Source organism: Cheilinus undulatus, linkage group 18 (genome assembly GCF_018320785.1).
Source record: "Cheilinus undulatus linkage group 18, ASM1832078v1, whole genome shotgun sequence".
Lineage (NCBI taxonomy): Eukaryota > Metazoa > Chordata > Actinopteri > Labriformes > Labridae > Cheilinus > Cheilinus undulatus.
This window is the reverse complement of record NC_054882.1, coordinates 20,870,533-20,898,346: the sequence shown is the minus strand read 5'-3', so window position 1 is coordinate 20,898,346 and position 27,814 is coordinate 20,870,533. Positions and strand designations below refer to the sequence as shown.

General features: G+C 37.2%; 3 protein-coding genes across 6 annotated transcripts in view; 2 read left to right on the top strand and 1 right to left on the bottom strand.

The window, feature by feature from the left end:
• evla (Enah/Vasp-like a) overlaps positions 1 to 5,086 on the top strand; it is a 66,575-nt gene extending 61,489 nt beyond the window's left edge. For all 4 annotated transcript variants that reach the window (XM_041812511.1, XM_041812509.1, XM_041812508.1 and 1 more), the window contains 5 exons: positions 354 to 396; positions 996 to 1,056; positions 3,114 to 3,171; positions 3,283 to 3,340; positions 3,616 to 5,086. In XM_041812511.1, coding sequence (XP_041668445.1) covers positions 354 to 396; positions 996 to 1,056; positions 3,114 to 3,171; positions 3,283 to 3,340; positions 3,616 to 3,653 — 258 coding nt within the window. In that variant the 3' untranslated portion in view covers positions 3,654 to 5,086. The remainder of the gene's footprint in view (positions 1 to 353; positions 397 to 995; positions 1,057 to 3,113; positions 3,172 to 3,282; positions 3,341 to 3,615) is intronic.
• Positions 5,087 to 7,995: 2,909 nt separating this feature from the next.
• degs2 (delta(4)-desaturase, sphingolipid 2) lies at positions 7,996 to 18,027 on the bottom strand. Its single transcript, XM_041812904.1, has 3 exons — positions 17,917 to 18,027; positions 12,778 to 13,520; positions 7,996 to 9,481 (listed from the first exon to the last, which is right to left on the bottom strand). Exons 1-3 carry the CDS (start codon positions 17,996 to 17,998, stop codon positions 9,338 to 9,340), a joined length of 969 nt encoding a protein of 322 aa, XP_041668838.1. The 5' UTR covers positions 17,999 to 18,027; the 3' UTR covers positions 7,996 to 9,337.
• Positions 18,028 to 19,862: 1,835 nt separating this feature from the next.
• yy1a (YY1 transcription factor a) lies at positions 19,863 to 26,086 on the top strand. The gene is made up of 5 exons (XM_041813397.1): positions 19,863 to 20,471; positions 22,330 to 22,480; positions 24,682 to 24,742; positions 24,970 to 25,128; positions 25,256 to 26,086. The coding sequence occupies exons 1-5, from the start codon at positions 19,970 to 19,972 to the stop codon at positions 25,436 to 25,438; spliced, it is 1,056 nt and encodes a 351-aa protein (XP_041669331.1). The 5' UTR covers positions 19,863 to 19,969; the 3' UTR covers positions 25,439 to 26,086.
• The last annotated feature ends 1,728 nt before the right edge of the window (positions 26,087 to 27,814 follow it).

Sequence of the window (27,814 nt, the reverse complement as noted above, 5' to 3'; positions counted from 1 at the left end):
CGGTCTCACAGTAGTGGTGTGAAAGTGGGGACATCTAAGGGCTGTGGTCTGCAGCCAGACCCCTTTCAAATAAGTTAAAACAACCCTGTGTGATTGTAGACAAAGCTTAACTTACTTTTCCCCTCTCTTTTCATTCTTTATGCTAAGCTAAGCTTGGCTAACTAAATGAATAGTGGATGTTGTTATAACACATTCTAGAGTGGTATCAATTTTTCTTATTTAACACTTTGCATGAAGGCCAACTAGCAGTTATCAAAAAAATGTTTAAACATCTGATTCAAACTGAAACACCTTGAGAAACTTGCAGTAAAACTGAGTATTATGTTGTTTTAATACATTTTTCCGTCCTGCAGGATGACTCAAGTGGTCGAGGACCAGGTCAGCAGAACTCAACAGGTACAGAGAGGACTCATTATGTAGCAGATCAACCTCATCGGCTCTGTGGTATAATGAAATTGCAAATTGGGCCACTGTTAGATTGGTTGTTTTAGCACTGTTGATGTAGTTTGTCCTGTCATTCTTTCTTAAAAGCTCCTGATTGGGAATGTTTTGGGTTTTTTTTTCAGCTTTACAACAATCCCAAGCACTCTGCTAATGCAGTAATCAAAGACAGTCATGGTCTAGCCAATACAGAGTAATAATAGATTAAAGAACCAAGATCTAAAATTGAACCATAGGAAGGGCAGGAAGAAGCCTGGTGTTGAATATTCTAGGAGATTACTTAAGAAAACTGTGATACAGTCTCCCCAGAAGAGTTTCATATGAGCTGAGTGCAAGGAAAGGTCACACTTGGCTCTGACTTTTCTTGTAGAAACAGTTCTGTAAGATTTTTTTCTAATACAGATTTGCTGCATTTTATAATTTCATCTCAATGCAGAGGCTGACGGATGAACATTAAAACTAATTTAAAAAAGAAAAAATAATTTAAAAAAGGCAAGTGGAAGCAAAATCCTGTTTTAGTTTTATTTTGATGTGGTTTATTCTTCCTTCACCAGATGCTGTAAAGAAGCCATGGGAACGATCCAACTCTGCAGACAAGTCGTCACTGGTGTCCAGGTCTGTAGAAAGAAAGACGAGTGCCGAATATAAAACTTAACCTCAAGGGTTTAAATCACTTAAGGCACTTGTGCATGTAAAAGAAATGAAAACCAACATAAAACCAAAAATAGGATGTGCAGAGAACCCTATTCATAAAAAGCTGGGATGCTGTTTAACCTCTCAAGACCCTGCATGTACATATGAGGACATTACATTTTGAGTTTCCTAAAGCATAGTAACTTCTGCTATTTGAAATTTAGATATTATTGTCCGGAATTTCTATTAAGTTTAAATAATTTGCTGTAAAATGTTGGGAGAATTTGCCAATAAACTTTGAGGAATGTTTGTTGAAATTTTCAGGGAAATTTGGGGATATTTGAGGTATTTTGCATAAAGATTTTAAGAATTTTCATTAAAATTTGGGGCACATGCTTGTATATTTTTGAGAGCTTCATTGGAAGTTTTGGGGGAAATTTGCTTTGAAATCTTTTGGTATTTCTATATAAATTTGGGAAATCTGTTTGTACCTTTTGATAAGTTTGGGGGAAGTTTGTCCTTTGAAATTTTTAAGTATTAGCATGATATTTTCAGGAATTACCATGACATTTTGGGTAAATTTTTGTACTTCATGTACTTATTTTCATAGAATTTAGTGCTATTGCTATTTTGTTAGTCCATTATCACTTCATCATTTATATGCTATAGGCTGCACATCTTTTGGGTCAGACTTCCACAGAAAGGAACATATTGGTCTAAAGGTACAATGTGTCTCTCTCTTAGCTGGTAAATTAACTAAAATGTCTTGGAAAATATGTCTAGAAAAGACTGAGAACCCTGTGTAAATAAATACAGAATGTGATGATTTTCATTATATCAAAACTTTATATTTAACTGAAAATGGCAATGACAGCATATCACACTTAAACTGAGAAATGTTATTGTTCTTAGATAAAAATATGACCATGTTGTATTTGCTGCCCTTAAAATGTTTTGAAAAAGTTGGAACAGGGTTATGTTTATTTCTCTGTAACATGTTTCAACAAGACTGTAAGGGTTTGGGAACTCAGGAGACCAAATTTATTTTATTTTGCAAATATAGTCAAGACTGCCAATCTCACAGACATTTGAGATGCTGTATATTTCATAAAAGAAATGCATGCTTAAACTTTCAAAATAAAATTAGGTAAATCTTCTGTTTAGGGTTAAGGTAAGGGATAGGTCACCAAAAGTTTAAAACCTGACCTGCAAAATCTGATCACAAAATGTTAAATAAATCCTAGTAAACAGTCTGATTACAAGAAAAAAATCTTGTCCTGCATGAGGACAGCAGATGTAGCTTGTTAGCGGCGTAGGTTTTGTAGAAAATGTACTAAAAGCTAAGCTCATGAATCAGCTACATATACATATCTACTTTATCTTTATTTAAAATTCACATTGCAAAAGCAAACTTAGCTGTAGACTGTTGAGCTACGTAGCTAACGTGACTAGCCTAGCTAAAGCTAAGATCACAAAGCAGCTATGTAAGCTATGTAAGTACAGCTATGTTAGCTTTAGCAACATTAGCCAAAGCTAATGTTGCTAAAGCTAACATAGCCACACCAGCTTATGCAGTAACGTTAATTATACAGCTAGCATAGCTATGTTAGCTTTAGCTAAAACTGACAAAGCTAGGGTTCCTGTAACTACTTCTAAAACAGATCTATATATCATTTAATCCTGGATTAGACCTCTGACCTCTGTCTGTTTTATTTATGAGATGTTGCTTAGTCTGTAACGGTGGAAACGTGGTTAGTTCATGAATGTGACTGCCAGACTTTGTGCATTAAGTTTCTTTTTCTTTTTTTTTTTTTTTTTATTTAAAACTGGGGATATGTTATCCAGCAAATTACAGCATTTCCTTCCTGAGATATAGGGCGTCTCAGATGAACGGTCTGCAGCCAGACCTCTATCTAAATAGCTGACATATTTTAAAATAACAGAAATCTTTCCAGTTCCTGAATGCTTACAGTATACTTAAACATATTTTCTCTAAAGAAAAAGTTGCATTTATGTTGACTCTTTCTTTTGTGTTGCAGAGTGAGACCCATTGGCAGCACGAGTGAATCAGACACAGAATTTGACAGGATGAAACAGGTTGGTATTATTTTCTGACAAGTTTTACTGCTTTTATTCAGAGTCGTGTGCTGTGTATAAAAACTATTTTGCACACAACGTCAGAACTCAAAAGCCTGTCTTGTTTTGCAGGAAATTTTGGATGAAGTTGTTCGTGAGTTGCATAAGGTGAAAGATGAAATCATAAATGGTAAGCATTGTACTTGTAAAGTGAATTGCAGTATCTGGGGTCACAAAGCATGTCTTTCAATCTTTAATCTGTTCAAGCCACTGGTTTTTACAACTTCCTGGCAGTAAAATTTTACTATTTTGAGACAAATCCTAACATCAAAATGCTCCTTGGCACTATTAATAATTCATTCCAACTCTTTTCCTCCATATTTGATGCATCAAATGGAAAGTATGAGAGGAAAGTGTTATTGAAGTTGTAGTTCCCTGAACATTTGATCTGTTTTTTTTCCGCAGCCATCAGACAAGAAATCGGCAGAATCAGCACGTCCTAATCTCACCGGAGCAGCAGAGGAAGGAGAGCAAGAGGAGGAGCTGGAGGAGGATGGACATGCAGATGCACAGACACGAGGACCCAGGGGAATGTTCTCTCAATGTTTCTGTGACCTCGCGACGCCGCGATGCAAGGTGCAGAGACGTTGTGCCAACATTTGAGTCTGCTGGACAGCAAAAAACAAAAAAAAAAAGAAAAAGGAAAGGAGAGAGAGAGACTGGGATAGGTGACGCAGAAGGATAAAGGAAGGTTGACAGGACTGATGAACTCAAACAGAGGATGAAAAATCAAAAACTGATGGACGGACTTTCGTGCTGAGTTTGGTGTTGTGGTCCTCTCTGTGCACCTATAGACTCAGTCAGCCTGGTGTTGCAACTCTTTGTTCTCTGTTCAGTCCAAGTCTTAAGAAGAAAATATTTTTGTTTTCTAAGTTTTTACTGTTTTATTATTTAAAAAACTGTGGTGATAATGATGATGCTGTTGATGACAATGAGTATTTTATTGATATTATAGAAGGAGAAAGGAATCTTGCACACCATTTTATGTCAGCCTTGAATATTTTCTATTATTTCGTTTAGTTTTTCCCTAATTGTTTGATGATAACAAGCACAATACGGGCGTAACGGTGCTGCAGACTCACCTGCCCATGACTGGCATAATTTAAAAAAGGCTTTTTATGACCTTGTTCATACTGGTGTTGTGTGTCAAACCTTTTTTTCTGAGTTGTTGAAAATCTGTTAATGTTGAACCACAATTAGCAACTTTAATTACCTCTTTCCTTCACATCCAAGGCATAATCATAACAAATACGGTAAGATGGGAATTACTCTACAACACATACAAACAGTCTGCTCTACAACTCCAGTGTGAGCGAGGAACACGTTTCTGTCTACCTGTTCAGACGTGAGATCATTTAAACATGGGGATCATTCACAAAACAGGCCGATAACTGTAAATGTGCCACCTGCTTTTACCTAGATATACAACAATGTAGTCCTATCTATTAGTCATCCTATGCTTTGTGAACCTCCCAAGTATGCATGAAACCCCCATCTCTAGTTTTTATTTGGTTTGAAAGAGAAAAAAGCAAAAAAAAAAAATACAAACGGTGGTACATTTATTATCGTGGTTTGTTTCTATGAAGATTCCCCTTTCTATATATGAGATGTTGAACTTGATAATGGTAGCAGCAGTGTGGGGGATTAAATGGAGTTTTGGCAATATGCAAATCTTACCTAGAGAAGAATGTGCAGAAAGTTGAATGATAGGCGAATGTGATGGTAGTTACATGTATCTCTGCAGAAAGGGTTTGGTTGAAACTTTGGTTGTTGCATTTGATCCACTCTGTCCGCTCTCAACTATGTTCTGATTTAAAAAGCTGGAAGTAAATTCATTCAAACAAGAAACAATAAGACCTGTCAACCATCTACACAATATCCCAGTGTGTCTCTGTGTCTTCTCTTCTGTCCTTCAAAGCAGGACCTCCCATCTCTTTGCTGCAGCGGTGGCCCCAGATATTTTTTTGCAGAGGCTATGAGGAGGCTCATTTTTCCAGAAATGATGCATAATCACACATATGCTCCCTAACGCATAGTTCATCAGCAAGTGTCCATAAAAACTTGTCCCACAGCATTTAATGCCTTTTTTGGGACTGTTTTATTGGTAGATAGAAGAGTAAATAGAGCTAGAAGCAGGGATGAGAGAGTGTAGCCTTGCAAACAGATGGACTGACCAGATTCCACGTCTGTAGTCAGGTAGATCCATCTTATAAAGCTCCAATCAGAAACAATTGTGCCTGGTCTGAGAATAGACCGGACCAATTAGCATCATTTGGAGAGAATTAGGCAGTAGCTTGAGCATGGTTTGGTTAAACTGGAAGCCGGTAGCAATAGCTGCCACTGGTGTAATGCTTAGCTTGGATGTGACTCTCATAGGGCTGAACCATTTTGGAAAATAATCTAATTCTGATTTTTTTTTAATTGCAGTTTAATATGCAATTATTTCTTAAGCTTTTTATCTTAAATATTTTTTTTTTAAATTACAAGCAATAAATCATTCTTATAGCAAAAAAAATATCAGATTAAACTAGGGCTGAATCATTTTGAAAAAATTTCTAATTGGGATTGTTTTGACTTGTATTGCAAATTAGATGTGAATAGTTGTATTGAAAAGAATTAACTTTTTTTCATTCTTATTCTGATTTTAAAAACATGCAAAAAATAACATCTCTATTGCAAAAAAGTTGTAGTAAACTGGTATTTTGAGACAAATTTTGCACCTTCTGCAGAAGGACATATCACAATTCAATCTAAATTTTATTATGCAGCCTTTCTATAGCTGCAAATTTACCTTAACTTGACCATGTTTCTTTATAAAAGACAGAGCATAGAACAGCACTGACAGCTTTTCATGGTGGAAAAAATGTTTTTGCTTTTCTTCCGGCCTGCTTCTGCATGAGTTTGTAATCATTACAGGTCGGTTTAGTTGTACTAAAAGCCGGTACACACAATGGCTGCTACAGCTAGTGATTAGCTCAGATTTAGCTGTGGAAAAGTGGTACTTTAATCAGATCTCAACCACATTTCTTAAATAAAGCAAGAGCAAAGAGTTACACTGAAAGCTTCTCTTGCTGGCCTTGGTTTGATTTTTATCTACCAAGTAGCTCCACTGTTCATAAACTACATCAGTGTCTTTCTGTCAAGCTCAGGTTACTACTGGAGCTGTGCACACATACAAACTAATTTTGTCTTGCCTCTCTGATTGGCTCATAATGAATGTGACATATGGAGCATCTGCCAAAAACCTTCTGAGAATTTTTTGGAAAATTCCTCCCTCCCCAAACACTTTGTATGGGAGGTTTCCCAAATGAACGTGAAATATACTCATGCAATGGATATAACAGTCTATCTGGGATGTCAGGTCAGAGAGAGTGGGAAAGACATGTGGAAAAACCCCAGGTCAGTTTTCAACCCAGGCCATCTGAGGCCATAAAATGTCTGTTAAAATTAATATTCAGCTGATGTAAGTGTGCAACTCTCCCGAACATGCCTCTAAAAAAAAATATGCATAACTGAACCCTAAATCTTGTGAAAGAGGGGGAAGATTATATAAGATAATCTTTCTGCTTTTTTCATTCAATAATCAAAATGTTATGTTTGGATTTGCCCTGCTCTCAAACAAGAACAACAAGGGAAGAATCAGATGAGGTGTGGTTGTTAACCGTGACTGATCCTGCTTTCTTAACAGACAAATGTTTTAATAATCATGACTAATCTTGACTGTGAAAAACTTCTGGCAGCTACAGATAATCTCTTCATATGGCAACTACCCTGTGACTGGAAATTCAGTCATTTAAACAGTTATGTAAGTTTACAGTCTTGATCGTCCCATTTGCTTTTCATATCATAAAGACTCCTCACCAGTTGTTTCAGAATTTTTCTTTATCAGTTCAAACTCTTCACAGGAACTTTAAATAACCAAACAGATTTGATGTTAGGGTTAGGGTTAGGGTTAACCCTAACCCTAACCCTAAACACAATGTAAAAATCAGAAACAAGCTTGTTTTCTGTAAAGTCATTTCTTATAAAGATCTTTTACTGATTTTATATATTTATATATACTACAGTTTTTAAATAGAAACAAAAAACCATACTTATCAAACAAAACACAAAGATGAACTTGTACATACTGTGGGAAAACTACGGAGCCCCCAAAAGGGACATGGACTGAAAAAACACAAGTTATAAATGTTTGAAACTCTTATCAAGCTCATCCTTACAGACTGAAACTTGACTGTTTTTTCTGTCCATGACCTTTAAGGGGCTTCAAAGCAGACAAAGGCTACATTCACACTGCAGGCCTTAACGCCCAATTCTGATCTTTTCTCAGATCTGATTTTTTTGTTTGCCTGTTCACAATGCAGTCAACTTCCAAAATATCAGGTACGTATCTGATTGAGAACCACATACAAAAATGGCCTGAATCTGATTCGAAAAGGTCTGATTCAATGCGACTTGCGCTGTTGCGCTGCAGTGTGAACGTAGCCAAAATAACACTCAAGTAGCTCTGAAATAAAGTTGAATATAGAAGAGGGTAAGGGCCACTGAATTACTTTTTCTGGGGATGTATTTTTTTTCCAGTTCTAAGAAATAAATCAGAATTATGAGGAAAAAGTCTCAAAGCTGAGAAAAAAGTGGAAATTCTGAGATTAAAGTTGGAATTTTGAAATTAAAGGCAGAATTCTGAGATTGAATTTAGGAATTCTGCAAAAAAAAAAAAAACCATTCAGAATTCTGAGAGAAACTGCAGAGTTCTGGAGAAAAACATCTGAATTCTGAGTTTAAAGTCGGAGTATTTAAACTCAATTTTCCAACCTTTTTTCCCTCAGATTTCAGACCTTAATCTTAGAATTCTGACTTTTTACTTCAGAATTCTGACTCTGACTTTAACCTCAGAACTCTGGCCTTTTTTATCTGAGAACTCTTGACTTCAAACTCAGAATTCTTACTTTAATCTCAGAACTCTGACTTGAATCTCAGAATTCCAACTTTAATTTCAGAATTCTTACTTTAATCTCAGAATTCCAACTTTAATTTCAGAATTCTTACTTTTTTTCTCTCAGACTCCAAACCGTAATCTCATTATCCTGACTTTGATCTCATTATTCTTTCTTAAATCTCAGAATTCTTACTCTTTTTCAAAACTGAAAAAAATCTCAAAATGAGTTTTTTCAGTGCCCCTAATCCTCGTCCATAAGTGAATTTAGCAGAGCTTTGAATGTCTCCACCCTAGTTTTTGGAGGTGTGTTCTTCTGCTTGCTCTGTCAACATGAGGCTTTACATGTTAGCTTTCATTATTGCTACAGCTATTAGAACAGCTCTTTATTCACACTTGTGGTTAATAAATCACACTTTGTGTCTTTGATATAAGCACACAAGTGACTCAGAGATGCTGTGGCAATTTTCATTATCATTTACTGCATGTTGCAACCTTGATCGAAAAGGTTATAATTTTGCTTGAAAACAGACGTTCAAGGCCGAACAGTACATTTCTAAAGAACTTCTTTTAACATCACAGAGTTTCTATTTGTTTGTCTTCTCTCTGATCATCATCCGTTCACAACACAGCTGTGAATAAGCAGATCGGGGCGTCACTACAGAAAAAGGCTCTTCTTACTGGACGGTAAGTTTCAATGCTCATTTTCCACCTCAGCACAGTTCTGCATGATGAAATTATGGTAAATTATCAGTGAAGCCTCAGGAGCCTCTTCTCTCATTACAACAGATTGTTTTTCCGCGAATTATGACTTGATGCTTAGGGAAAAACAAAACCACCGAGGTAGTTATAGCTTTAAAACCCCATGACAATGTACATGACCTAATCTTGTGTTAGATGCACATTATTTGTCATCTTTAGTTAAAGACAGGAAGCTCCATGCCTCCTATGAATATGTATTTGGTGAGTTTACAGCAGGAATAGAAACAATAAATAATGGGTGAAAAGTATCTAACTTCATCTGAAGTGTTCTGGTTTTCTGTGTGATTAAAGAGTTACAAAGTGAATCACACACACAGTGTATAAAAAAGATAACATTTGACCAGAGACTAGAAATTTCACTGTGGTCCATGCAATTAAATGACTGAAATTCACATTGGTTATAAAAGAGAGACAAAAGCAGTCTCAGATCTACTCCTGCTTTTTGAGCTTGTACTCCCGTTTGATCCTGGCGTAGGGGCCGATGCTGTCGTCAAACACAAAGTCCCACAAGACCCGGGTCCAGGAAGTGTGCTGAGGCAGGGAGTCGTAATACTCTGCTGCGATTTGCTTGACCTGTGTAAGAAAACAAACATTTATATCATCTATCATCACTGGTTCTCAACACTGGGGTCGGGACCCCCTTGGGGGTCGCTAGATGCCTTTAAGAAAGTGAGAATATTTTTTGCACAATTTGAGCCCATTTTTCATCATCTTACTTATTTTTGCCACTTTACACCAATTTTGCCACATTTTAACCTCTTTTCATCACCTTTCTTGCTGATTTTTGCCCCTTTTAATACATTTTTGCCACTTCTTAATCAAATTTCAATGCCTTTTCTATGAATTTTTTCCAATTCTAAGAGTGGAAAAAATTCTTTCCACCACATTTAACACCTATTTTTGACAATTTAACTACATTTCACTATTTGTAATACTCATTTTTGCCAATTGTTTGCCACTTTTTAATCCCATTTCACCACTTTTCCATCCTTTTCTGCAACTTTTAAGCCAATATTGACACTGTTAACCCTTTTTTACCACTTTTTAAGGCCGTTTTTGCCAGTTCAACCCCATTTCTTCTGTTTTTAAAATCCAATTTCACCACCTTTTCTGTCATTTTTAACCCATTTTATTTCTGTTTTTTAAAAAAGGGTTTTACATTTTTGAGATGACTATATACTACGGCACAAATGAATAAAAAGAAAAAACTTGTTGCTTTGATAACAGTGGCTATTATTCAGGTAAAATAATTAAATGTGGGTATCACAGAATGATAATATAATGGACCATAATTTTGCCGACTTCATGTCTGGGCTCCAGAAAGCTCTCCTCTTTATCCCCACTTATGGACAGCCTTGTCCGCACAAGCCCTTGATTTTACATGGCCGTGTTCAACTACCTTCAGGTACAGTGGGGGTCCTCAGTCTATGGCACCTTTATTTTGGGGTTTGGACTAAAAAGGTTGAGAACCCCCGATCTACAGCAGTGGTTTTCAGCTGGTTTAGCTGTGATAACATGTTAATTCTGGCTCTTCTAGGGACCCCAAGAAAATAAGAGATTATCATGGGGAAAACAGCTCAAAATCTCAAAAAAATAATTACAATCTTGTCATCGCAACAAAATTGAGTAAAATAAAACATGGATGTCTGCTTAGGGCTTCTGTACGTCTTGTACTAACGCCAAATTTTCAAGACACACGGTCCTGACCAACTAAAACACTTCTGAATCCCAACACATGAGCTGAGAACCACTGATCTAAGATACAGGTTTTAAATATACAATATGTAGATTTGATTTTTTGGCACTGAAATATTGATATTATTTTTTTTAAAAGTCACTATTGTATATCAGCAATAATTAGTGGGGATGCTGAGCATCCACACTATTGATATTCCTGTCGACCATTTTGTTTATTATTCTTCTTCAACGCCGGCAATCTCCTCCTTCATACTTTGTCGTATCGACACCGTTTAAACTTTTAAAAATTCAGTTTCTTTGTCATTCAACTGCTATGACTTTTCTTATTTCTAACTTTTATACGTCTAAAATATGACTATTTTAATGCTATTTTCAACTATTTCTATGCTTTTTCAGCCACTGAATGCAATTTTCAGCTATTTTAAGGCTACTTTCAGCTGTTTTTATTCCTTTTTGAGCTACTGAATGCCATTTTCAGCTACTTTAATGCCATTTTATGGTATTTTAAGCTATTTTTATGCTATTTTCAGCTATTTTTGTGCAAACTTCAAATTGTGGCTTTCAAGGACTCAGGTTTTAGGTCCAAACTATGTTTAAATATCAGTATCAATATCAGTGTCGATTAATTTTTAAATATTCTAATATCAGATATCGGCAAAAATCCAATATGGTGCATCCCTACACCATTCCTATGTAATACATTTATAAATTGAGGTCTTCACATTCATATGGGAATCTGCTCATACAAACAATTTGGGAAGGCAAGGCCTTTTCATATAATTTCTTACAAGGTGACTGAACAAATTCTGTCTGTAACAGTCAACATGGGCCAATCAGAGCAACAAGACAGAATGAGGTAGTAGAAAGAGTTTCTTGTCACTCGGGAGAAGGGCAAAAACATCTTTCCTGCCAAGACAAGCTTTCAGTGTGACTCTTCGCTCATTTTAAGAAAGAATGTCTACAGCTGCATCTGTGCTAATAGCTACCACAGCAGTAGCCACTGTATGCAACAGCAAAAACAAACAGTAATGATCACAAACTCACACTGAAGCAGGCCAGGAGAAGAGCAAAAAGATATTTTCCATCATGAAAAGCTTTCAGTGCTGTTTATAATCTGTATATCATACAGAAAAGTGGTCCAGTTCTGATAAACTACCTCTATACTATAACTACATCTGAGCTAATCGCTGCACTAGTAGCAGCCTTTGCTCTCAGCTTTAAGTACAACTAAACCCTGCCTGTAGTTACCACCTTGCTCTCTTCAGATGATTCTGATTGTTCTGACCTGTTTTTGGTTTCTCATAAATACTGTGGATTGGTGCTTGTCAAGATGATTTTTCCTGCTGACTAACAAATCCATCTGCTTTGCAAGGTAGAAATTTAACAAAATCAGGGAGAAATGCACTGAAAAAGACACTTCCCTGGTCCTGCTCAAAGCGGTACATTTTGCATTGTTTCCAGCACACCTATACATTCTGGGACCACTTTCAGCGGTGACCTGGACATGCTTTTTTCAGTGCATTTCTTCCTCATTAAGAGAAATTAATGAATGAAAATAAAATGTTTTTCAGTTTAGTAAATACATATCATGAGACATGTTTTTTACAAGAGTCCTCACTTAAAAACACATCCCTTTTGTTAACATAGAGAAAAGTGGGGTTTAAGATGTATACTGCAGCCAGTCAGTAGGGGGAGCTTTAAATGTTTAGCTTCACTCCCTGGTTGACTGTTGCTTCATCCATATTAATATACAGTCTTTCAAACCGACTCTCTGGCTGATAGTTATCAATCATACCGACTATCAGTTTGGAGTAGAAAAGAGATAATCAAAGAATTTTCTTGCAGTTTCACTAAAGTGGTTGTGTTATAAAGCAGGTATCTCTCTAAATCCCGTCATGCTGTCATGGAACCACACAGGTAGCAGTTAATTAGTTACAAACCCTGGCCTTTAATCAAGTAAATATTTTCATTTGATGGAAAAATGTGACATGTGGCATTAGCCTTTGTGGTGACAGGAGAGGCCGCGTTATCTGACCCACACCTTCTGGTGATGTACAGGTTGAAAAATGACCTCATTCTTTGAAGCTAAACTGATAATAGTCTCTGAAATAATGACTCCAGTCCAAAGTTTAGCAGCTAGTAATTAAGTTGGGATTTATCACACGTCTCACCTGAGGTAGTTTGCTGCCAGGTATGCTAGGGAAGTCGTGGTGCTCCATGTGATACCCAACATTAAAGGTGATCATGTTGAGTGGTCCATAGTACGAGTACGTCTCGTGTCCTTTCAGGAACATGTAGTGCTCAGCTATGAAATGTCCAGAGATAGGATGCAATCCCATGCACAGAATAGATCCTGCTATAAGGTAAACAATAGGTTTCAGTCCCCACAGATAATAGATTATTAAGTCCACTACGAGCTGAACCAGGGCATTCTGGACCTCCAGCTGACACACAGGTTTAGGATTGACCACGAGCGGGCGGAGAGCGTAGAAGAAAGGCTGCAGGAAGAGCCAGAGCACCTTCCTGGCTGGAGTGCAGAAGAACCATCCCTCAGCGTCCGTAGGTATGTCCACATCCAGCTGGTCTCCACCCAGATAACGATGGTGGTCAACGTGGTATTTCTTAAAGGAGGCAGAGTACGGCAGCCCAATGGGGAGATTGGCCCACATGGCGAACCAGCGGTTCCACTTGGCCAGCTTGTTCCCAAACGCCACATTGTGAGAGATGTCATGGATGGCCAGAGTCAGGGAGTGGTTGATGCAGCCTCCAAAGGCGTACGCCCAGAAGAAGATCCACTTCCAGGAGAGGTCGCGGACCAGGTAGCAGGCCAGTAGCTGGGTTAGGACCATGCCTGACACCACCCACTTCAGCTGGGGATCTGGACCCATCAGAGACTTGATCTCTGGGTATTTTGCTGAGGAAAGAAGTAGAGAGGAGAGGGGATAGAAGTTAGTCATAGGAGTAAAAAGGAATACTAACCAATGAGAGTTTGAGGTAGGGTGAGTGAAAAAAGATGTCAGTAAAGGTGACAAATAGTGCATCCCCATATATTCCCAGCTCAACCCCACTTAGTTTTAACTGTTGACTGTAACTGCATGTCTGAGGAATCATCATAGTGGAAAGGGTTAGCTACCAAAAGATAAAAGTTAAAAACGTGACCTGCAAAACCTAATTGCAAAATGTTTAATAAAGCTGAGTAAACTGTCTGCTTACAGAAAAAAGCTCATCTTCATGAACATTCTAAAGCAGCCAGCGTAGCTCACGTAGCTCCGTTAGCTATGCAGATAATGCAGCTAATGCTAACCTCATAAGGCTATGTAGGTACATTCTTGAGATAGCTACATTAGCTTTAGCTATGTTTGCTGAAGCTCACGTTGCTAAAGCTAACTTAGCTTCATTAACTTGTGTGGTAACATTAATAACGTAGCTAGCATAGCTATTTTAGCTTAAGCTTACAAAGCTAAAGCAAGCTACCTTTCATATGACTACTTCTTAAATGGATCTAAAAATAATTTGATCTGAGATTAGCTTTTTGTTTTTTGTATTAGAATTTCACTCAAAGTGAACCTCAGCTTTTAAAAATGTAAACAAAGGCTTTTTTTGAAAGTTTGATTTGATGCTCTTTATGTGTCGCACTGACCCTGTGGCAGCTGTAACAGATAATTTTAAGATATGACTAAAATTAAGCTTTTAAAGGTATATTGTGTATAACTGGGAATATGAGCATCATCTAACAGTCTGCTATTTCCCTAATTGGCCAAATCTCCATTTGAATTACATTTGACTGACTTGTCTAAAGTAGAGAAAATGCTCAGAAAACAGTCAAATGCATCTCAGGGCTGTGAGGGTTTTGGTCGTTATATGATGTTAGCCTGCTGTGCCTATTAGAGGGTGGCTAAAGCTAGAAGCTAGCTCTGCCAGCCTTCGTTTCTCTTTGTAGATAAATATCCTGCTTAATCTGGTTACTCATCTCTTCCGTTGAGTAGTTATACATGAGTATAACAATTAATAGCCTGCACACAACTTCTATTTTCTAGTTCAAAACACTGCTAAACTGCACTGTTTCTGTAACACGCTACACGCTAAACTTCTCATGTTGACGTCTGGCAAAATGCCAGGGGAAACTGGCCGGAAGACAGCGGCCATTAACTGAAGCTACAGCAGCTACTAGTGGCAGGAGGCTTTATTACAGTTTCAAAAGAACATTTGATCAGGATTTCAGGCATATGATTTTTAAAAATGATTCATAATTAGTCTAACAGACCACCGTCTCATTTGATTTCTTTTCTATGGTACTGTAAAAACAAGGAAGATGCAAAAATCCAAGATGGCAGGGTGCATAGAGGGGACCCTCCCTATGTATAAATATAAGGCTTATTCTAATAAAAAATAAAACAATCCTACATATTCAGGTGTGAAAACACAAATTTAGATATGTCTACTTATAAATAAATAATAAATTTTATTTTTACCAACTTTGTTTGGCTACATTGCCACTAAGCTCAATAATACACACTGTACCTTTAAGTTTATTTTCTTGTTTGCTTTTCTAGATAATTTAGAGGCTCCAGTAAGAATTTAATTCTGTTTCCTTACCTCCTCATAGGAGCTTCAATTTTTGTGTGTAAAAAACAAACATAAGTAATGAAGATTAAACTCACACAGGATTAAAACCCTTTTATTTTCAAGCTTTCTCTCAGTGTATCCTTGAATAACACCGTGACGTGATACTGTGTTGTGTACGTTGCAAAACACCAGACCCTCTCATGGGACACGCCAGCTGACAAAAGTCACTTTTAATTGGCAGAGGTGTTGTTTTGCTGAGGGGCATGGAACTCATTCTAGGGAGACATGAGCCGTTTATGCTTAAGGAATGTTTCTAGTTTCAAATTCACAGCGTGATCTGCTCATTAGGTCATACAGGTAAACTGTGGTTGCACTGACCGCACCTGAACCACCACCACCACCACCACCCCCCACCCCCCAACCCCCGTTCACCATGGTTTCCTGCTGATGCAAAACTTTTATGGAGCAATAGTCGTTCACCATCATGTGATATGTCATGCAAATGTGGCATGCCTCTTTGTCTTGTGTAATGCCTTTATGTAAATTGAAAGAGGTCAGAATAAAAAAACACAAGGGTTTCAGTGATATGTAGGTCCGTCTTTTACTACCTTTTTTATTTAGTTAATTTTTAAACAAGAAGAATTCCCTCTTTCCCCCTGTGGCAGCTACTTTTCAAACAATCATTTCATAAGATACAGATCCAACATTGAGGCTGATGCATACTAGATCTAGTGTATGATTTCAAACCACCATATACCTACTGAAGAAGTTTGTGACTGAATATAGGGGCTGCGCATCCTTGGCTTGTTTGCGTCAGAGCGAACCCAGATGGCATAAAGTTCAATCAGTAACCAGACATCATAAAAGACACTGTTTAAACAGATTAAAGTGTCCGCACAGTACATGCTCTGAGCCATCAAGAGATTACTTCCACTCCAACATGTCACAAAGCCTGCTTCAAGTTACAACTCAAAAATACTTCAGGGTTTGGCACATGCTACAGGTCAAATTGAATATTAAATCATGAAATCATTTAAGAATGTCTTACAATGCCTACAAATTTTCAACTATAATCCAGAGTCGCAATCATTGCAGTTACTAGGAGGCAGAGGTGGAAAAAGTATTAGACTATAATACTCAAGTAAACGTACAGTTAGGCTACTCTGGTTAAAATTTTGTTTATTACAAGTCCTGGTCTATAAATCTACTCAAAGAAAAAACAAAGTTTACTTTAAATACGGAGAAGCTGCTGAGGAGTTGTACAGTAAAATCTAATCTTTCCTTATTAGCAAGAACAACAAGAAAATAGATCTTAAACCAGGTTGTTCAGGTAAAGTCACATCCCTATAATAAAGTGAAATACACAGCAAACCAAAACGTAATTTTTTTTTTAAGACTATGAAGACAAAAAGTTGAAATCTAACCACTGTTTTTCAGTTTCAAGAGTCAAAATGTAAGACTTATAAACATGGAAATTTCACGTTTTTGTTAATTTTTGACTTTTTAAACTCTGAAATTCTGAGTTTGATTTTTCTAAATATATGACTTTCTAATCTAAAACTTCGTACAGTTATCGGAATAAATGTGATTTGTTTCTTCCCACCCCTGCTAGGAAAATGGCCTTCTCATCATAGAACGGCAAGCAAAAGTTAGAGGAAGTTAGAGTCAGTGATCTCTGGCTTTTACATCACACCTTGAAGGTAGGATTAAAAAAAAAAACATAAAACCCTTTAAAAATTTAAGCCTCAGCAGTGTCACACAACCCCATCACCTTTGAGATGAGTCTTTCACACCATCAGTGGGATAATGACTCTGCTGGACAAAGAAAGGGATCAAATATACAGCAACAGGTTCAAGTCATGTTCACATTTTAAATCAAATAACATAATGAACCCGAGGAGAAAAATGTTCCCTTGCGTTCATGGGTTTAAAGTCATTTTTTTTTGTGAATGAACGCTGTTCTAACAGAGATCCTCATGCAGCCTTTCTTCTTACTTCATGCAAAGCGTTGCATCTGTGTTTGTCATGAGCAGGGACTGTGTCTTGTTACCTTGTGAGCCCAGAGGCATTGTCAACAGCACCTGCTATCAGTATGTTGTCATTGTCCTACAAGTCAGTGAAGAAAGATGGAGAGGCAGATTGGTTTACATCAGAAGTCTTTAGGTCAGAGCTTCTGGGAGATTTTATGAGCGATATGAGTAAAAGTCATGAGTTAGACTGAAATAACCCAGGGAGTGTACATATAAAAGTCACACATGCACTGATAAGGGTGAACGAGTTCATTTACTATCTCTGCTACTGATATGTACACCGTCTTTCTAAAAGTAGTTGCTTTTTTCTCAGAATGTCACAAAAATAACAAAGAACACAGCCTTCAACTCAAAGTAAACCAGGGATTAGACAAGCCCTGTTAAGAACATTTTTGAGAAGTAAGGCAATGGAAATATTAATTGTTATTTCTGACTTTGATGTGCACTTCATTAAAAATTGTTTTTATAATAAGCTTAAATGTGCAGTTTAACTTGTCCTTCACATGTCAGTGAGTATTTCCTAGTTTATCTAAGTATGTTAGTTTCTACATTGCTCCTGCATCCATTGTGGACTGCCAGTCGTTAGGCAACAGCTAATAAACAGGTTTAACCGGCTACAAGCAGGCTGTGGTCAGAGAAACATTCCCGATATTACAACACAAACTTTCCAGACACTTGACCCAGACATGTCACAGTTTTTCTCTCTCTTCTTACCCAGTATTTCTTTTCTTCTTGACGTGTGCGGCTGGTCATTGTAGACCCATTCAAAGTCGTTTCTTCCACCTGTCTTCCCCATGTCTCTTCCCGCGGTGTTTCAGGCGACACTGGCTGTGCAGCATTGTGTGTGTCATCAAACCTCAACAGCGCCGGGCACACCCACTCAGGCGGATTGTAGGTTGAAGGTGTAAGGTGTGATCACAAACTCCGCCCCTCCGAGAAAGGACGGGTCTGAAATCGACTGTGCACCTGCTGATTTGTGTGTAGCCTCATGAATACAAGCAAAAGCATTTTTATGTCCTGCAGTGTTTTACAGTCTTAAAATGCCAGATAATTAACTTACACAGCATTTTCCAGATATTTATCATACAGTTTTTTATGTTTGGAGAATTTGGTAAGGTTTGACACAACCCAAAACATGTTAGTTATTCTTTTAATTTTGAAACCAGTGGTGATTATTTTAATTTAACATAAAAATGTGTCATTTACATCAATAGCTGGTCAAACACGGGGCTGTTAATGCTAAGGCTGTTAATAATTAAAAAACAAATAAATAAATTCTAAAAAAAACAAAAAAACAAGCTGATATCTTGTACACCTAACTCTTGAATCAATGAAAGTTTTTTAAGGAGCAGAAAAAGCTACCTGTTCGACAAACACTGGTCTTAAATGAAAGGAAATGTTGCCAAAGTACTACACAAAAGAAAGAAGTACTGCTAATAATAATAATTATAATAACAATAAATTAATAATAATAATAATAATAGTGATAATAACTTTTATCATTTTTATTATTACTTTATCATTGTCATTATTTTTGTTATTGTTTTTATTACTATGAAAAAATAATGAAATATACATATATAGAAAGAATATCTATGTTTTAGTTTAATTTAGCTGGGGATGGAAAGTAACTAATTACATTTACTCAGATAACTCTAACTGAATAGTTTTTTGGAGGTACTCTTGACTCTATAAAGAGTCAACTGATCTAAGCTCCACCCTCTGTGATTTCCAATCTGAGGTGAAGTGTGGGTGTTTTTCCCCAACGTGCCCTTGGGCAGAGTGTTTAGTTGTGTTTGGATGTTGTGGTCCCCCAGTGGTCCCTGCAGGGGTTCTGTTGGTCATGTCTCTGGTGAATTGTTGTTATTTTTTATGTATATACACATGCACCTTGAGTGAAGCTATCCACTGAGCTGGAGTTCCCAACAACGGCTGATTCCCTGCTTTGCCAGAGGAGACCCACCTTATTACAGGGTTTCTGCAGCTCCTTCAAATTATAAAACACTTCAAAACTAAAGTTTAGCTTTGTGTAGTTTGGACAAACCCAGACACTTCTAAAGTGTTATATAAACATTGTCAACTTCTGTTGTGTTTTTTACTTTATTATAGAGGTGTGACTTTACCTGAACAAACTGAATAGAGGTTTATTCTCTTGTTGTTCTTACCAAATAAGGAAATGTATTTTATGGTACAACCTCTAAAAATCTACTTATTGTTCAGTATTTAAAGTAAACTTTTAATAAAATTCTCTTTACTTTTACTTGAGTAGAGTTATAGATCATTATTTTACTTTGACTTAAACCAACAAGAATATTTTCTAGGAGAAGAGTTTGATTAGGGATCAGATTTTATTTTAACATTCACTGATTTCCATATATTAAAAACTGTACCACGAGAAAAGAAGATATTACCTGTTGTTTTCAAATGTTGTACTTTCCTGCTTCAAGTAAAAGAGATGTTTTAAGGAATATGTTAAGCGTTAATTTTATGTACGGTTTAACGATACATATTTGTTTATATACGTGTGAAAGTTTTAGTTAAATGGGCAAGTGCAAGCTAAGGGAAGTGGTATCACGTAAATGAAACAGCCACAAATGCCCGAGAAAGAGTTGGTCCAAATATCGCGAGACTTTATAACTGGAGCACTGTGACTACGAGAGTACAGTGGAGTAGAGTTGTTGTCGGAGAGGGAGGAGGAAGGCAGAGAGTAGACAGAAGGGAAAGCGAGAGTGTAAAAAATAGCATAGGTAGAAGGAAATATAAAGCAATGATGGCATCGGGGGATACCCTGTACATAGAGACGGACGGGTCAGAAATGCCTGCCGAAATAGTGGAACTGCACGAAATTGAAGTTGAGACAATCGAGACAACAGTTGTTGGAGACGACGGGGAACACCAGCCTATGATCGCCTTACAGCCTCTTGACACGGATGATCCAAACTCCCTTCACCCGCATCAGGAGGTGATTTTAGTGCAAACACGAGAGGAGGTTGTGGGCGAGGATGACTCTGAACTGCACACAGATGATGGTTTTGAGGACCAAATTCTTATCCCAGTGCCCGCTGTGGAGGAGGACTTTATCGAACAGACTCTCGTTACAGTCGCGGGGAAAAGCTCCTCGACAGGCCGGATGAAGAGGGCTGGAAGCGGAAAGAAAGCTGGCAAAAAGAGCTACCTAAGCGGCGGAGAAATGGGCAGAAAGTGGGAGCAGAAGCAGGTCCAGATAAAGACTTTGGAGGGGGAGTTTTCTGTTACTATGTGGGCATCGGGTAAGTTCAGAGTCCTGAGTGAATTCCTGCAAGCTGGCCCCTCGCTTTGTTCTCTGCGTGTGCCGTGTGACAGGGCCCTGTTGGGGCCTTGTCCTCCGATAAACTAGGAGTCATTTCGCATCTCTGAGCTAGAGAAACTTCATTTGAAATGTTTTTGTTTTTATGGGAAGCCATGTTTTATGTGTTGATGGGCGCCGCCATATTTCCCCGGTCTAGAAAGTATGGCGGCCCGAAAAAATGGCGTTTATTTGGCCGACGAAGATGGCGGCAGGAGTGGGAGTGAGTGCAGCTGGCTCCGCTAGGCCGCTGTGGCGCAGTTCAGTTCAACTGTGGCGGTGGTGGCGCCATAGGGAACCCTCATACTTTACACTCCCCGGAATTATGCTCACCTAATGTGTTCATATGTTTAAAAAAAATATTTTAAAAACTTTTTGCTCGTTGGGTAATAATTTTTACTAGGTCTGTGCATTAGCCATAGAGAGCATAAATATGTTTAAGAGTTATTTGAGGCTCTAACTTTAAAAGATATTAACCACATTAAGCCAAACTTAGTTAAAGCGGCGGGATTTTAAAAAATGTTTTTTTTTTCTGTCTATTTGGATTCATTTATTTTTTTATTTTGTGAGCAAAGTTTATTTTTGGTTGTTTCAACAATTCTTAAACTCCTTAACTCCCATATTTTTGGAATATAAAAAGTACAAAAATGAATTATATTTTACATACTCTTTATTATGCTTAATGCAAATTGAATTTCCTTGAAATATAGTTCTTTGAATCTGTTGGTAATGAGCAACAACTTTGATTTTCATGCATTTCATGCATGTTTTTTAAAAAATAAATTAATGCATATGGGGTGTAAGTGGAAAATTGGCTGCATAATGAAATAACAATAATAATACATAAAAAAAAAACAACTTTTGTTTTAAACTTTGTTGCATTGATGTTCTATTCAAGGTCAGACCTGATCATCATTGCCAAATATTGATTAATTTGGGGAATTTAACCATTTAAATGCTAGTTTAAATGAAAAACCCTAATTTCTGAAATGTAAAAACACATAAAAAATGTCTTTATTATACTTAATGCAAATTAGATTTCCTTGAAAGATAATTCCTTGAATATGTTGATAATAAGCAACGGCTTTTTATAGATGCATTATTAATCTTTAATGATTACAATAAATAGTTACACTCACAGTGTAAGTGACCAAACATGGACATTATACATAAATATCAATACAATACTGCACATTAAAAAATGTTTGCACCTTTTTGGAATTATTTTGTTTAATCAGAACTGATCATAAAAATCAAATATTGGTCAGTTTTGGGGGATTGATCCCTTTCAATACCAGTTTAAGTGTAAAAACCGTGGATTTGGTAATGTAAATAACATTGTGGTTTTAGTAACATCCTGAGTATAAACTAAAGGATACAGAGCTTAATATTGACCAGTGCATATTCTGATTATAAAATTTCAGCACTGTTGAAAAAAAGGTACCCTCCAAAATTTGTTTTTGTTGTTAGCATGATCAGTCAAAAAAAAAAGAAAACAAAAGATGGCAAAAACAAGCTGCCACGTGACTTACACATCCTCTTTGGGTTCAGTATACACACAGAAAGTACTTCACACAGCTGTAAATAATAAACCCAGTTGCCTCCATTCATGCACTCTATTGTTTAACCTTCATTTTTAAAAATTCTGTAAATTAAAACATTAAGCATTTTGTGACTATCCACAGAGTAAGTGTAAAAGTTCCTAGGGGAAAGAGGGGGTCGCGTCTAAATGGCTTTAATCAGTTCTTTCCACATGCTCTGGTATTGTTTAACTGATCAACACATCTGTTTCTCTCAATCAGATGACAAGAAAGACATAGACCATGAAGAGCAGATCACAGGAGAAAACTCTCCTCCTGATTATTCTGAATACATGACAGGGAAGAAGCTTCCTCCCGGAGGAATCCCAGGCATTGACCTGTCCGACCCCAAACAGCTGGCAGAGTTTGCAAGGTAAGTTCTGATCTTGATGTTTATGTGTATTTAAGCTAAAGCCAAACTAAGCCAGCCGTAAAAGAAAAAGGTGTATTGATTAGCCACTGTTAACAAAAGCAGTTTGCTTTACCAAAAGTCAGTAAATGAAATGTTAAAATTCAGTTTGATAAGATGCATTTTTTCTCAGTTTTTGTAAAAGCTGATCTACAAGTTTTTCATTATCCATGTAGTTGGTGGACAGCTCTAACACGACCTGCTGATCTAAAATGATGTGTATTTGATTTACCACAATTGTACTATAAAGTGCCATAACAAGCATCCCTAAGCCAAAAGGTAATGACACGTGTTTGGGCAGACAGAGGCATTAACAAGGGTAAAAGAAGGAGGAATTTTCAGAAGCTGTGATTTTGTAATTTTCAGTCAACTACCAGGCATTGCAGGGGAGAACATTGGTCATTACTTCTCAGTTCAAAAGCAAGGACCACACAATCAACAGGGTGTCATTTGATGTTTATTAGTGATATGTTAATGATTATTCTGAATTAGTTGATGTTAATATTTTGCTTTAATATCTTGATTTGGGGAAGTGGGGTCATAGCTTGCGAGCACAACAAACACTCCAGTGGCCTCACGGACTGAAGAAACAGTCGAGAAAAGGGACAGGAGGCAGGGGTGCATGATGTAGAGATGAAATGGGAGGGGGTGGTTTGGTTTCAATTGGTGGAGAGGCGTGGTTAAGGTGTGGCCCTGCTCCCAAAACACTGATATAAGCATCGTGAAAGTGGTGCTATACAATGATGTGGTCAGTTTCATTGTTATTAATGCCCTTGTATAATGTCAAAGAGTATACATGGTTGGCTGGTTGTGCGAAGGCATTTTACGGTGAGTCGCACTGGTTAGGATGATTTGCTAGGATGTCTTTTACTGAAACTTTATTATTTTTGCCTTGATTTAGATAGGATAGCTGAAGAGAGACAGAAAAAATGGTGAGAGAGTAGGAGGAAGTCATGCACCAAACAGCATTGAGGCCGGAAACTGATCCTGTCACCAATGCTTTTAGAACTATAGCCTCTGTATATAGGCGCCTGCTCTACCCACTGATTCAAACCAGTGCCCTTTCTGAGACTTTCTTTCAGTTCTTAATTTTGTTGCCCTGTAACAGTGGTTTTCTAATGGTGTGGCAAGTCTTGAAATGCCTTTGCAGTTTGTACTACCTTATGTTATTATCCGTATACTACATCTTCAGTTACTGTAACATGTTGTAGGGTGTTATTTTACATGGGTATGGTGTGCCTTGTGCCAAAAAAGGTTGAAAACCACTACCCTACAAAATAAGTTAGAAAAATAATAAATATTCTGGGATAAGATCAGAATTTCTTTTTAGCAAAAAATGAAAGAAAAATTCTCTTAATTCTCTACAGTACATACTGGATACGCAATATGTCAGCAAAACTGTGCTAAAATAGTGCTTAGTGCATCCAGTAGTTTGTAAATGAATTATGATGATTTATCACATTCTTTTGAATTGGTGAGATGTGCACAAATAAAGAGATTGCATGAATAAAGTTCAAAAGTGGACAAAAGAGTCAAGAAATAAAAAAATATATTGGGGAAAAAAGGCTAAATTGGTGCACAGAAATCTCCTTTAAATTCCTCGGGGACAACCTTTCAATTCTCATTTATTATGTTTTCTGTTTTTGACGATGAAAGTAAAGAAGAATGTATTATTTGCCTTCTCAACATGGGATTTAGTTTTGCTTGACCTTCCTTGCAAGTTAGCAAACTATTAACCAATTAAATAAAGAAACATGAGTGACTTTACAGCTCTGTACATGCTCTGCACTTTAGCTTTTGCACAATTCGGCACACTATCCTCCTAGCTTGTGGTGATATCCAAAGGCAGGAAACAATGCAGCCTTTGCTGTGCTACAAACTGTTGAGCATGCACAGAGCGCCTAGTCCAATTCAGGTCAGATGGAGGTGTTTACAATCAACAGAAAACTGCAATATCAATATCAAAAGTGTATTTGATTCATGGGAAGTTTAATTTTGTGCTATTTAACACTAATGTGTTGACATGCACCTTATCAGTCCAGTTTTAGTCTGACTAACACAATAATTTGTTTATTTAACACAGTGAATGTGCAGACAGTTTATTTAGTAAACAAGTTTTTTTGTGTATTGTACATCTGTAATGTTATTTCCCTTGTCTGTTGCAGAATGAAGCCAAGAAAAGTAAAAGAGGACGATGCACCCAGGACGATAGCCTGTCCACACAAAGTGAGTCCAGTGCTCTATTTATTACCCCTCTTCCCACAGAGCTGTGCAAAAGATTAAATACATAAAGTGAAGCTGATTAAACATCTTTAGAATTTGCACTACCATCCTGAGAACCCACATGTTTGCACTACATTTGTATAACGTTATAGCAGTGTCAGTCGCAGGGCCGCTTTGTAAAGTGAATTTGCCCCTTGTGATTTGTGACATCTTGTTTTGCTCCCCATCAGGGATGTACCAAGATGTTCAGGGACAATTCGGCCATGAGGAAGCACTTGCATACCCATGGGCCTCGTGTGCACGTCTGCGCTGAGTGTGGCAAAGCCTTTGTGGAGAGTTCCAAACTGAAGAGGCATCAACTCGTACACACGGGAGAGAAACCTTTCCAGGTTAGAGCCTCTGCTTAAACTTTAATTGTTTAAACTTTAATGCAACTGAGAAAAAGATATCAGTTTATCTTTGAGCCAAGTTTAGACCAGCAGCAGTGTTAACTCATTCTCTCTCTCTTGTCTCCAGTGCACATTCGAGGGCTGCGGGAAGCGGTTCTCCCTGGACTTTAACTTGCGCACACATGTGCGTATTCACACTGGAGACCGCCCGTACGTCTGCCCCTTCGACGGCTGCAACAAAAAATTTGCTCAGTCAACCAACCTTAAGTCTCACATCCTCACACACGCCAAAGCCAAAAACAATCAGTGAGCCGGCTCGGATAAACACCAGAATGTGAGCGAACACTGGAGGACTTGACCTGCATCTCCACTTCTTGACAGAGAAACAAGTTATGCTTTGTTGTGAGAGAAGAAGTCCCCTTTGTTTCTCCTTTAGAAGACAGGTTTTAATGGACTTTTCTGAAACTCTTTTGATATTCGTACGGAGATTTGAACTAGGAACTCGTGAGAATCCTGACCCCCTCAGGCATCCTACCTTCCTTTGGCGCTACCTGGATGGAGCAATTTCCAGTTTCTTCTTGTGAAGATGTTAATTCATGGTTCTGCACCTAAAAAACTTATTTATACCTTATCTCAGCCAGTTCAGAGTTTTTGCAGTTATGGTCAAATTTGCATTAATCCTCCAAAAAGACACCTTTTCAATTTTGTACTTTCCCTAAGTGTGCATATTGTACACTGTTTGACATAAGCTCTGTGGTAATGTATGTAGTGGGACAGCCCCCGTAGACCTCTAAAGAAGAGGTTTCACACGTTTCCCCGTCATGTGAGTGTGTTTCAAAGGGGGAGCTGGGTGATCTTTCATAATTTCATTTTGTACAACGCAATATCAGAATCATGTAGATAATAGCCATGTGATTTCCAATAGTGATAACTGATTAAAATGTTTTTCCTCCTTGCACTACCAAAATAAGTGTCATTTTTCCTTTGGTTAAGATTCAACCTTTAAAGTTCACATTTGTATTTTGCTGTTCAAACAAACAAGGTAATAAAATCTGTTTTGGTATTTATACCAACTTCACTGTTGGACAATTTGATATGACCTTTTTAAGGCTGATTCTTGTTCATAAGGTCAAGTGTGGCTTTTGTAGTCTCATGTTGAATATATCACTTAACTTCCTCTTTGTGACAAATGAGGAAAACCAAAGTAATTCAAATAATTGTGCCATTTTTTTCTCGGCATTCTGTATTTTTATAATCAGTAGTCGTATATTAAGCAAGTACAAATCTGCATCAGTAGAGCTGCTGATTTATTACAACATTCTCAACTTCTTGTTTCTGCAAACACAGCACAGCTGGAGTGTCCAAAATTGTGTTAAGTTTCCCAAAAAAGTCACAGAAGAGGGAAGTGTCAATCCTTACTTTCTGAAACAACTTGACCTTCAGCTAAAAAAAAATGAATCTTGAAGAACAAAATCCAAATGAAATACAACAAAACTGAGATTAAAGTAGTAGAGAACAGTCCTTAAAATTCTGAGCCGAAAGCAAATTCTTCAAAGTTCCTTACAAGAATTTAAGGACAAATTTTCACTGCTTTCAGAGCTTCTTTCTTTTTCTTTTCCTTTTTTTCCCTTGTTTTTACAATTACCAGTGAAGAGGATTAAGGCGACTGAAAACAACATTCTTTTAAGATGCAATATTTTTATCAAATTTTGAGAAAAAAAAGGCAGAATCTTGACTTTATGAAATGTGAGATATAATCCCAGAACCCTGTCAGTTTCAAATAAGTCTGACTTTAAATCTTAAAGTCTGACTGTGAGCCCCATAAGTGTAACTTAAATATTAAAACTCTGATGTTTTTTCCTCAGAATTGGAAATTAAAATGCATCCAAATATTTCTATTTTCCAGTGACCCTATTTCTCTTTTTTACAGGCAACATTTTCACTACATTCTTAAAAAAAAATCTCATCAAGTTTAGGTGAAAATCCCCTAAATCTTATGTCAGACAGTTCAGTCAATTTTCATTCAAAGCTTTCTGATAGAGAATGGATGTTATTTTTTCCTAATAAGCTTAGGAAACCTCTTCTATATTATGTTTGTTCCTCAGTAAGGAAAAAAATTATCTGATTTTTTTCTGGAACTTAATCAGGAATTTTTTTTTATCTGGATTTGTGTCCCAATTTTTGGAAAATCATCATCTTAAAGTTTGTTTGGTCAGAGCATAATGACAGGTTCAGTCAAATTCTGCTAAACAAGTTTCATACATTTATATGCATACTATTTTTTATGGTTAACAAAAAACCAGGCAGAAAAAACTTTGTTCTCATCAATCTATACTCAGAGCCCCATCATGACCAAAAAACAAAATTTTACATTATTTTTTGCAAATTTTTTCAAATATAAAACTGTTATATCACACTAACATAACTATTCAGACCCTGAAAAAACAAGCTTTGCACACCTGGACTGGGGGATCTTCTACCATTCTTCTTTGCAAATCCTCTCAAGCTCATTCAGGATGGATGTGGACCACTGGTGTACTGCCAGGACTCTGGCTGGGCCCCTCTCATTGTCATGTTGGAAGGTGAACCTTTGGCCCAGTCTGAAGTCCTTTCATTGAGAATATTTTTATACTTGCTTGTTTCAGCTTTCCCTCAACCCTGACCAGTCTCCCATTCCCTGCTGAAA